The sequence below is a fragment of the Passer montanus genome, unplaced genomic scaffold, assembly GCF_014805655.1.
Source record: "Passer montanus isolate IOZ18808 unplaced genomic scaffold, ASM1480565v1 scaffold12, whole genome shotgun sequence".
Classification (NCBI taxonomy): Eukaryota; Metazoa; Chordata; class Aves; order Passeriformes; family Passeridae; genus Passer; species Passer montanus.
In genome coordinates this window covers 6609337-6621479 of record NW_024358722.1, presented here as the reverse complement: position 1 = coordinate 6621479, position 12143 = coordinate 6609337, and the positions used below count along the sequence as shown (strand labels likewise).

General features: G+C 35.7%; 1 protein-coding gene across 2 annotated transcripts in view; it reads right to left on the bottom strand.

The window, feature by feature from the left end:
* The window catches only part of BABAM2 (BRISC and BRCA1 A complex member 2), a 161748-nt gene that overhangs the window by 70967 nt on the left and 78638 nt on the right, over positions 1–12143 (bottom strand). For both annotated transcript variants that reach the window (XM_039697666.1, XM_039697664.1), the window contains exon 7: positions 3182–3291. In XM_039697666.1, the coding sequence (XP_039553600.1) occupies positions 3182–3291 (110 nt within the window). The remainder of the gene's footprint in view (positions 1–3181; positions 3292–12143) is intronic.

The following is a 12143-nucleotide window of genomic DNA, read 5'->3' as shown; positions in this document are numbered from 1 at the left end:
GAAGTGTGCAGAAACTGTTTTCTATTATACTACAGTAAAGATGGTAGTTTTAAAAAAACAAATACTTCTCATAAATATCCCATGTTTCATTTTAACTTGCTCTAATTTTGAAATAATTGAAAGTAACTGCTATTGGCATCTGTTATGCAACGAAAAGTCAGAAGAATTATTAAAACTAGAATGTAAGCTTTTCAAGTGACTGATTTCAAATGAAGGAAACATTAAGAGTTGCTGTTAATGTGTTTTGGACAAATAGTATTGAAATGAACTTTTCAAATTAGCATGTTTTAATGAAAGAATTAAACCAGGTATTGTTATGAATACTTATTGATGAGATTTTTATAAATTAATACATGTAATTCCCATCCCTAAATGTGGGTTTGGTTGATTCATTGTAAGAACTGCACTTGACAATCTTGCAGCCCAACATCACACCATACAAGTCAATAAAGCACCAGTATTGACTTGAATGATCCATAACTCTTCTCTACTGCATTTCTACCTGCTGCTTCAATATGTGAACCTTTTCAAGCCAACCAGTGTACTAAAATCTTCACCCCAAACCTAAAAGGTGGACATTTCCCTGATTTTGGAAATCTCTCTTACAGAGTCTATGACAAAGTGCAAAGTCTTAGTATTATTATGCCTATTATCAATTTTAAATAAATAGAGCAAATGTGTTTTACAAAAACCCTTCAAAGCAAAAATCCTATTTTCACATTTCTAGGACTCAAATTTGCTGACAAGATCTGTGGGTATGTATCATTTTTAGAAAGGTCAGTGCGGGAATGTGTGTTTATATGGCAGAGCACAAGAGCAATGAGACCTCCTGGGAAAGCAGGAGATAACTCGCTTTACACAAACAGGCCCTTTTCCTCTTATTGCTCTACAAACCTGAAATGTTATTTCATATGTCAGGAAAATGCTATTCCTGTTTGCCCATTCTTCCTAATGGGAACACATTTTAGTGTTAGCAAAATAATTGTGGGAATTTGGTATTTTTCACGTTTTGTTGAGTTCTTGGGAATGTTATGTTGGGAACTATCAACTATTACTTGGGACACCTCAAAATCTGCTGCACATTAAAAAAAACACTGGTAATTTGCTTACATGGCTTTTGTAGATCCAATTACTGTGAGCAGCAGGAAAAACCTTTATAAGCAGAACACAATTCAAATGTACCATGCCATGGCCTCAAGTCATTAAACTAATCCAGAGGGCTTCTTGAGGCTTTTTATAATTTTGGCAAAAAGTATAAAGAAGTACACATTGTTGCGTCAGTTCCCAAACACTGGGAAGTTAAATCACTAGACTGTCAGCCCCTGCTAAACACAAAGATTGGTTTTGGGAAAGAATAAGAGATAAATGCATGTTTGCTATTAAAGCACAATTTTACAAATACTGGAAACAGACCCATACATTTTTTCATGGCAAATAAGAAGTAGCTAGTAGCATAAACGGAGGTGCAACAGCTCACAAGCAACTTCAGTAATTATCATTATCAGTACCTAGATACTGTGATGGAAATGTTACAAATGCAGAAAGACAGATTGACTTAGATAAGTATCTCAACCTCAACACACAGATAATGTGACAAGGTGTGGCACAGAACTCCAGGGTTTACTGGCATGATTTGAACATGACTGCATCAGCTGTAAATGACAAAATTCATAAATACACCAGAATGTCAGATACATACCAATACCACTCAAGTATCTTTCTGCTGTATCGCTCTACATCACACATCTAAAATCAGATGCTCTTTAGGGCACTGAGAGAAAATGCAATACTTTTAGGAAGACAAAGACTTCCTTTGTATTGCTATTCTGCTAGGTATCAAGAGGTTAACATCTTTCTAAAGATACTGCTGAAAGTGGAAAAATATGCAATGTATTCATTAGCTGGTGGATGATTTAGACAGATATACCTGGGTGGCCTGAAACATACTTAACCATCAACATGTGACTACAGCTGGAAATACAATGGAAACTAATGGTAGCCCATTTGCTTTTAAGAGTTCAGAAAAAGAACCCTTTGGAACATAGAAGCATAATTACATATTTGACTACAATTATTCCCTCAACTGATGCTGACAAAAAGGAATGAATTGATGAAAAATATGAAAATGTGAAAGCTACTAAATACATTATCTGTGTGTTTGCACATGCACATGTAACCTACATTTTCTTAAAGTATCTCAGAAGTGTTATATCTTTATCTACGTCAAATTCTGGTTTTTATTTTCTAAACTACATCCAAGAGTTTATCCAGATCAATACTCTGTTGATCAAAATGTCAAGATACCATGTTTCTTCACTCACACAAACTTTATCCCCAAGTTATTATAAAACTGTGGTAGTCAGTAGCTTACATCTTTCCTCTACACAGAAGAGTCATCACCAGTTCATAGGAAAGTCAACTGTCCTATTAGCAAAAAATAACACATCACTAAAACAATGTTTGTTGTTTAAACCAGTTTGAATGTGGTATACCTGTAAACCCTAACATCATTACTTTTTAAAGCATTACAAGACTGAAATACTGAAGACAAAGAAAAGCATTAAAACATTTTCAATTTCAAAAAAGGAAGAAAAGAATTTAATGGAACAGATAGATTTTTAGTCTCCAGTCCTCCATTTTAGGACTAAAAATCAATTTCTCAGCCAATCTGCCAACTGGTAAACAGATCAGTAAGGTTCAATGCTCTTAAAATTAAATATTCAGATATTCTCCTGAAAAAAGTAATTTACTAAAGCTGCAAATTCCAAAAGCATAGTTAACCAAGCCCTTTAGCTTCTACAACAATAATTTATTCAAATGTATTATGTTTATATAGAGAACTTACCTTCACCCCCCCCGCAAAAAAATAATTAAAGATTCCCTCCCACAAAAGCTATCACCATGTTATACCATAGAAGCCATTCAAAATATACTGCCAGACGAAAAGACAAACATGGTTTTCAGAGACTGTGATGCTACAAGAATATCACATACAAACAGCTGAGAGAAGATCTATCATTTCTCCACCACACACACACACTCTCAAAGCAACCACTATAACTTTAAGCAATTTAAAGCAATAGTATGTTATCATCTAGTATGTTATCACACATATCAGGAAAAGATTGAAAAGTGCCGAGATGAAATAGAATAAACATTCCAGAAAAAACCTCTCACTCACTGTTCAATACGTGGGGAGAGGTACAGCTTAGGAAAAACCTGAGTAGCTTCTGCGTCCTCAAAACTAACGGAGAGGAGTGCAACATCTTCTCCAGGATCTTCATTCACATCCTGTACATAGAAAAACAATATAAATTGGTAAATAACAAACAGAATATTTAAAAGCTTACAGATAAGAACTCATAAGTCAAATATGAATTTATTTAGGAGATGCTTAAGTGAGGAATCTAAACTGTAACCATTGCAAACCAGGTTGCAAATTTATTCTTTCTTACTATATTGGCACTTTAAATAAATATTTTGATCTGCTTAATTTCCTTTTATGTATCAAAATAAAATTACTGAGTTATGAAGTATACAGTAGTTCTGTAGTTCTTCAATTCAGTGAACTATAAACTTAAGCAAAAACACAGATTTCATTTTTAGGAATTCTTGGCTTGACATCAGATGCAAATGCCAAAGGAATTTTTAAAATGTTGTCATATCACTGAGTTATGACCACAAATTCTGTATTTGTTATTTTTCAAAGTAGTTTATGGTTCAAACTTTCTAGTGTATTGTACTCAACTCCTGTTGTGAATGAAAAACATTTTTGCAATTAGAAATTTATATCTAGTAGCCACTGCCTCCCAGTTTCCTGCAAATTATACTTAGGCATTATTTTCAGCAAAGACTGCAGATTCCATGAAAGTACTGTAGAAGAAAAAGCCAGCATGCTAAATACAAGTTAATGCATTCACAGTTGAGGCTTTCTTTGTATCAGGACAATCAGTTACAGCTTTGGGATCATCAAGAACAAATTGTTTCTGGTTAAGACCTGACATCCCTCCAATTCATAAATCACATACAGTACCAACAAGTGTATTTCTGCCATGCACAACTTCATTTAAGCTCTTGACCTGTAGTTAGAAAGTAATGAGTTAGCAGCACAGTCACTTTCACTGACAGTAAATAATATGGTGCCACTTTCTGCTCACAAATAAATCTTCAACATGTTTGTTCATATGTACATAGCAACTTGCCAAGATGCCTTTGTTCTTATCTGTTTTGGAAAAATAGGAGAGGAAATAAGATATGTACTCCAAGTAGGATCAACGTGGTGCAGAGTGCCCTGGTATGCTCTGTCCTACAGGCAGCTGTGAGGAAGGAACAGGCAAACCACTTAAATATTCTTAGGAGGCCCTGCCCTGTGTGGGGAGAAAAAAAATTAAGTGACCGCTGAGTGGTTTCAGGAAGGCAATCTCGTGCCATTTGAAGCTCTGGCAGGAGCAGAGCTGTTAATGTCCAGAGAGACGAGCTGTGTACCAGCTATTACGTGCAGAACACTACATGCCAAGAAACTTAGTGATAAGCTGCAGGGAAGAATGGGTCTTAAAAAAGCCTAATTGTCTTAGATGAAAAATGAGACAGAGCTGACAGTGTTTTCTTAAATTCTGCCTTGGTGTGCAGCTCACTTGTGACAGATGAAAGAAAAGTGTACTCTTAGAACTGCCTGTAAAATGGTCACAAGCACACTACGGCTGGAAATCAGAGCATGGTTTTAACCCTAAGTCACAGGACAACACTCCACATGAGTGGTGAGCACAAACAATAGCTGTTGTCCTGCTGTGATCAGTTTATGGATCACATTATGGAATGTGCCTGCCTGTAACAGCAATGGATAGGATCTTGTGATCCAAAATGTTCCCTTAAGTATTGTTTTTAAGTGGTACTATCATCTGGACAAGAGAAAATAGAACAGATTACAAAACCTTTATCAACAGGACAAATAACAACTAAATATACCCAAGAGTACAATCTACCCTGACCTTTTCCCAGTATTTAATGTATTTCCATCATTAAGGAAAAAAATTAAATAAGGAACAGCTTTCAATCCTGAAGCTGACTATAGCATTAACTGGCTTTTTCCCATTAATTTGCTAATTGTCAATCAAACGAAAGAACTATTAAGAGAGATTGAACAGCAACGCTTTTAATGCTAATAACAATTAAAAAGATTTTATTTTAATGGGCATTCTTCAAGAGATGACAGGTACATAAAATGGTTAGGTTGATGAGAAGCTCAATGTAACCCTGTGACATGCACTTGCAGCTCAGAAAGCCAACTGTCTCCTGGGCTGGATCTAAGGCAGTGTTGCCAGTGAGACGAGGGAGGGGATTCTGCCCTCCTACTCTGCTCTGCTGAGACCCCACCTGTAGTGCTGCATCCAGCTCTGCCATGGACAGTAAATCCCCTCTTAGCATTTATGATTAGTGCTAAAAGTAGATGTGGACACACAGCTTGACACCAGTTTCTGGAATACTACCAGGTGCCTACTGATTGAACAAAGTCAAAACAAGGAAAAAGAAAAACCAACTCCAAAACAGATTAGGTGAATGCCACTACAGCATCCATTGGCATATACAGTAATATTACATTATATTTTCTGTGCTTACTAGTGAACTTCATATGAAGATTCATGCCAGGGGAAAGAAACTCATACAACCACATAAATAATCTCCGTATCTTTTCATGTTAAGCTGCAGTAAAATGAAATGTGCAGTAAGAGCAATAAATTGAGACATGGTATTTTTCCATTTACAAAAGTAAACTCAACAAACATGACTGCAACTCCTGCTGCCAGCAGAGCACCATTATGTTCACAGAGCTACTGTCCAATGCAAATCCACGTAAAGAAATTGGCATTCTTCTATAACTATTACTTTTCAAATGGATGCATATTTTCAGCCCTAAGAAATGAAAATTGTTACTTAAAAAAGACCCCAAACCAGCATTCCTGCAGGTTTTAAAAGACACAGAGCAGTAACACCATGAAGCTGCTCAATCTTACTGTTCAGGTGGCCACAGATTTACAACTAACTCCCTTCTATCTGACACCATACCATTTATTCCTTTCAGCCTCTGTTACTTTTATTTATGGAAGAAGCTGCTTGCTAGAACTGCATTTGACACTGGTATATCTGTTAGAACTGCCGTTTATAAAACCAAACCAAAACCACATGTCTTACAGATAAACTGTGGAAAACTTTTCAGCTAATAAACTTTTTTGATGTTGTCTGTGCCAGTTACAACTTAACCCTTTCAGTGATCTCTGTCCCGGTCATCTGTAGAAACCTGTAAGTGATCAGGTGAGAAGATGGAACCTTCTAATACCAGGCCATGCCATGTGCCCAGAACAGGGGCTGAGATCTTTTCATTACACCACAGTGTCCAAAGGCAAATGCTGTTTTAATGCTTCTTATCAAACCCTGTACAGACAGCATCTTCTCTTTTCCCACTTCTGCACATGTATCCATATCAAAGAATAGACCAGATCTGAATACAGCCTCAAAGTAAGAGTCACCTCTATTCTTGTTTTTCAGCTGGCTTCAAAAGATAGAGTGACATCCAACTGCTTTGGCAATATTATACCCTTTTAGGAAAAAAAAAAAAAAAGAAGAAAAAAGAAGAAAAAAAGAGCCTGCTGAACTAAAACCACATGTCATTTATTAGTATTTAAGCATCCATGCCTTTTCTTCTTATAATTTGTATGTAACTTACAACACAATAGATGCTTTTATTAAACAAATTAATCTTATATTCAAGAAGAACTGATTTTGTAAGAATGCAGAATGGCAATTTCCTATAAATGTTAAATTTCAAGATTAGAACTGCTATAATAAAGGTGCCATTTTATACTCACAGAACTTTTTCTACACAAGACTCTACAGAAGGCATTATTAAAATGAACTTCTAACTGAAGAGAACCCATCCTGGGCCACAGGAATTTTGAGGTTTAAAAACTGAGTGTAAAAATGCTTGAGAGATCATTAGTTAAACATGTTATAATGTACACCTATTAATTTTTCCATAACAGTCTCATGCCTGATAGTAAAAAAAATGAGCCTCTAGAACATTGCAATGTAAAAGATCCAACACAGATTTTCATGGTGCCTTTCTGCCACCTTGCTAATGTGTCTTTTTTTAAAAAACTATTTATTTCATTTCTGAAAATGTCCATTCTAATCAAACACTAAAAAAATGGATATACCCTTAAAACTGAAAATAGTTTTCTTTCTCAAGAACTGCAAGGGGTTTCCTGTGTTTACAGAATACTTTGCACAATGGAACCTCATCCTTGTCAAAACCTCCAAAGCATCGTGGTGAGAAAAGAATGACAACAAAAAAAATCTAGACATTTTTAACTCCTACACTTTTTCTTCAATTACAGAAACCTAGTAACAATTTACAAAAATAAATACAACTTTTCAAAACCAGAAAACTCATAATATTTTATTTTAATTCACTGTTTTTCTGCTAAGCCAGTGCAGGGGAAAGGTTCATTAAGTATGCATTTTCAAAACTAAAGAACAAGAGACCATGTGAAAATATAAATGAAAAACAGAAGAGATGAAAATGGAACTCTCAAGGCATTTAGAAATTTTTCTCCCATATACCTCATGAAAGGACATTGAGTACCACAAAACTCCAAAGAAAAATTTAAAATTCTATTTCCAATTGTATCGGCACTAGGTTAACAGCCATTTGTTAGTTTTCATTTCTATTAATCTCAATTTACATTCAAATGCATGTTTCAATGTTTACAGCTGCTGCCTTTCCAAGATCCTTAATCTTCTCACAAAGTTAGTAGGAGTTGTTTATGAAAATTACCATCAAAACCACTTTAAATACTCTATCCAAACGGCATTGTTTTCTCATATCCTACCTACTGTAATTGAAAACTGGGAATTTACTGGAACTGACAATTTATTATGAGTCAGATGGTTGATAGCCAGGCCAACCAAAACATCTGCTCTGCACAGTCACAACTGCTATAACCCATTTCCTCTTGTGCCTGGAGTTCTACCAAGTTGTACATTAGAGTTCCTTTTCCTTAAAGATGCAGAGTATGGAAAATCAGTTATTACCTTTTCTTCATTATAAAAAAAAAAAAAAAAAATTGCCTTGCGGCCTCTGATTAAAGTATACTTTTGAGAGGAGATATTTCTGTATTTGGCACCCAAATGCAATTCCCTGCCCCAAACAGTAATGCTTAAAGTGGTGACTTCAGTCTTTTCCTGGGCAGTAGCAGGACCTGTCTTTCCATGAAAGACTAAGGATGGAGGGGGCATGAGACTGGGAGGAGAGCATGAAATGGGATGATGATGCACAAATCAAAGGTGTGGCATTGAGAACTTGGTTTAGTGTGATTAACTGTAACAAAAATGAGAAGTAAAGAAGTTTTGAATTTTGTGGAAAGGATGGGAAAGTATGTGCAGGAAGAGTACTGGCATGCTTTCTGGAGGACAAGCAGCTTCTGACCCTGGGGACAGCAGAAAATAAGGGAGCTGAACTTCTGGTAAGGCTGTTAAGTTTGTACTATGGATATAAACAGCAACTGGTGTGGGGATAAAAGTGAGGCAAGAAAGAGAACACAAACTGTTAAACCTATTGGATGTTCCTTTGAGAAATTAGATCCTCACAGATGATTGATATTGTATATGCCTCCCAACAATATGGTGAGGCCAAATCTGCTTCAGGAGGGAGGTTCCCAGTCCCAGCTGATTGCTCCTACCTCTTGCTGGAGGCTTCACAACTCTTCAGTAATTGGTTTTGTGGTACGACTAATTGAAAGAATGGAAAACTCGAACAAATGGGGAAGGGATTGCTTAAAAGAACAAAGGATAAACTTACACAATGTGGTAGAGGTTGTTGGGATAGGTGGAATAGAAAGGCAGAATACAGATGAGAACAGAACGGAGTGATCTTAGTATAAACTGGCTGCAGATGCTAAGTGGATCTTTCAGCAGACACCTACTTGCCTGTGGTACTTCTCAGCCCAAGTCAGTCAGCTTCACAGAAGTTGAGTGTGAAATTTGTATTTCAGGTTCCTTTCTGAAGAAAGAAAGGTCTCCAGAAGAAAAACGCATGAGAGTAACATGCATTCAGAAATTAAATTTCTTACTGAATTTCAATTCAAATTTAATTCATTAAATTCTGCATGATACATACCTGTAACATACTTCAGAGAACAATTTGGCTTTGAAGTTGAAATGTGAATTACACCAGAGAATACACAACACTGTTTGCTTCCTTAGTATTAAGAGGCCTCTTGCTTCACAAGAGTTAGCAATGTTTGGCTTTTCCCCACCAAATGGTAGTGTGCAATAAAATGAAAATAAAACACAAGCAATTTGTACCCTTATTGTGTGGCAGTTTGATGAGGTTTGATATGAGCAGCTACAAGTTCTCCCTATTTTTTCCTTTATCTAGTTGTGAGTTTGTTTTTTTTTTGTTGTTGTTGTTTTTTTTGTTGTTTTTTTTTTTTTAAATAACAAAACACACTAGGTGAAAGCAGGCTAAGGAATGTGGAGTGGCAAATGATACTGAGAAATCTGCTTCACTCTAGGGAGATATTTAATCACTCCAGGAAATTCTTTCTCCTGTCTTCCAGGAAACCCACGAGGTCTGATCAAGAAGTGTTGATTCTTTAAATAGAACTTAATGAAAACAAAGGCAGTTACCTTGAGTGGACTGCTCATGGCATCAAAGCTTTCCATACACAGTCCCTCTCCCAAGGTAACACAGCAGCAAACACTCTGGGCAAAGCACGTTTGAGCTCAGTGCTGTTCTGATTTTAAAAATTACATGGAAATTGTAGGCTGGGAACAACTTTGTAAAATCTGAAAAGCAAGCTTCTAGGACAACATACTGGGTTTTCTTCATTAAACAAAATAAATCAAATATCTACTGAGCACTAAAACTACCAGCAAGACCTCCAAGCATACCACTGGACATCAATAGCTGAACACAAAAACAACGGATGTTACACAAACAGTGTGACATCCCAGGGGTTCTTTTCATTGTCATTGTTCAGGGTTTTCTTGTTCAACATTTACACATTAATCTGTTTTGTCCATACTCCTTTCTGTTGTTATGGTCGTGGTAATTTACTGCTACTTTCACAATATGATTGACTGTTAAGGGTTAGGTAAAGAATACTGTTAGGAAAAGCATAAGAAATTACAAAGTGTTAGGAGGAAAGAGTAATATTCCTGTCCATGAAAATACGTGCTAGATTCAAAACCTTCAAGATTAATGGAATTTCAGACAATAAAAATTAATTTAGTTTGACAGCAGAAAAAGTTGTGGTGACGCTTTCAGCACAACAATACTGATTGCTTAGGTCTGAAAAATAATCTCAGAAAACAAGGCAGATTTCTTCAGTGGTCAAAAACATGTTTTGGCAAGTTTGAGACTCAAAATCTGAAATACATAATCCAGGCAGTATAAAATTAATATGTGGTACAGTACAAAATTAGTATTTTTTAATTCATGTCAAGCAATCTAAAATGTTTTCACACATTCATTTTCACATACAAGAGATACAAAACATATTTGCAAACAAGGATCATTCCATCATATTGACTGAATCTAAGTCTTCACTTGTTAAGTATGTTTTGATGACACTACAGTAGAGAATATTTAATATTTTTAGAAGAGACTGATATGTAAGATGCTGATGATCTTAAATTTCAATTCATTCAATGGCACTTCAGTATGAGTACATATGCTCTACCTACTCCAATATCAGGTATCACATTCAGGTTAAAATAAAATAAAAACCCAGCCTTTACAGAATTTGGAATACATCTGGTAATACATTATTTAAAAAAAAAAAAGAAACACAAAAAAGGAATAAATATTAGAAATCTAGATTGCTGGGTACTAATCTCACACCTGGCTTTTCTATGCATTCATAAAAAATCAGTTTTCCTTCCTAGAAAATTTAGGACATCAGTTTATCAAACACTACACAGAAGCACTGTTTTATTTTTGTTTAGTTTCCTTCTAAGCAGACCACATAAATCATTAAGTTATTATAAAACACTACAGTTTTGCCAATAAGTAAATTACTGTGAGAGACACCCCTGCCCCATTACTCTGATGAGGTTTTGTAGGCAAGGAAGAGATTCCAATACCACCATGTCTTTCCTAGAACCTCAAGGAAAGCACCTTGAGGTTGACAGGAGCACCTGCGTCTGCCATCACCAGCTGATAATGAGGTGAACAAAGTGTTCAGAGACGGCAAAGCTTTGTTTTTAACTGTTCTGAAACAGCAAGCAGCAGTTGCACACACTCAAACCAAGCAAATGCTGCCATGTCTTGACAAACACCTATCTTCTAAACCTGTAGTTATGACACTTTTTCCAATGTAAGCCTTGTTTTAACCTTGTTTTCCTGATAAAGACTTGGGGACACATAAAAACTGGAATTCAAATCCTTTGTTAGGATTTCACCACGATTCAAAACTCCCCAGCCATCTCTTCTCTCGACTGGACTGCAACTTATTTAGAAAGCAATATTTGCATTCCTTTCCCCCATTTTACTGATTTCTCATCTCTTTAAAAATAGCAATGTCATTGGAGAGGCCAAAGAACAGTCATCTTGTGTCCAGTGGAAAACAAAATCTCCTAATAAATACCCAAGTACTTAACTAGATGACAAAGAAATCATTGATACAATTCTAAATAAAATAATTTTCTTGCCAAGCCAACCTTCTAATTGCAAGTATGGCTTTTCTATAAATGCATATTTATATGTGTAGATTGACAAAACAAACATAACATTATCATGCAGGGCTCATGGCTGAGAGATTCAGAGCTAACAATTATATTTGAGAAGAACATAATGTATTTGTGCAAGCAAGGATTCTAGGTACAGAGCTGACTCAAGAACAACAGCATGACACTAACAATAGTATTGTTTTAAAGATAATGAAATAATTCATTGATACAATTAATAGATCTCACAAAAAAAAAGAGAGCAAAAGTTAAAATACTGTGAAAGAGACATCAATCATAAGTATTTCTGTAACTGTGTAACTGCGTTGTGGTTGCAAGTCAGCAGAAGCAGTTATTTTTTAAATCAATCCAACTTTTATTAAAAGCTTTTTCCCCTGCTCTCTACATATTCTTCCATG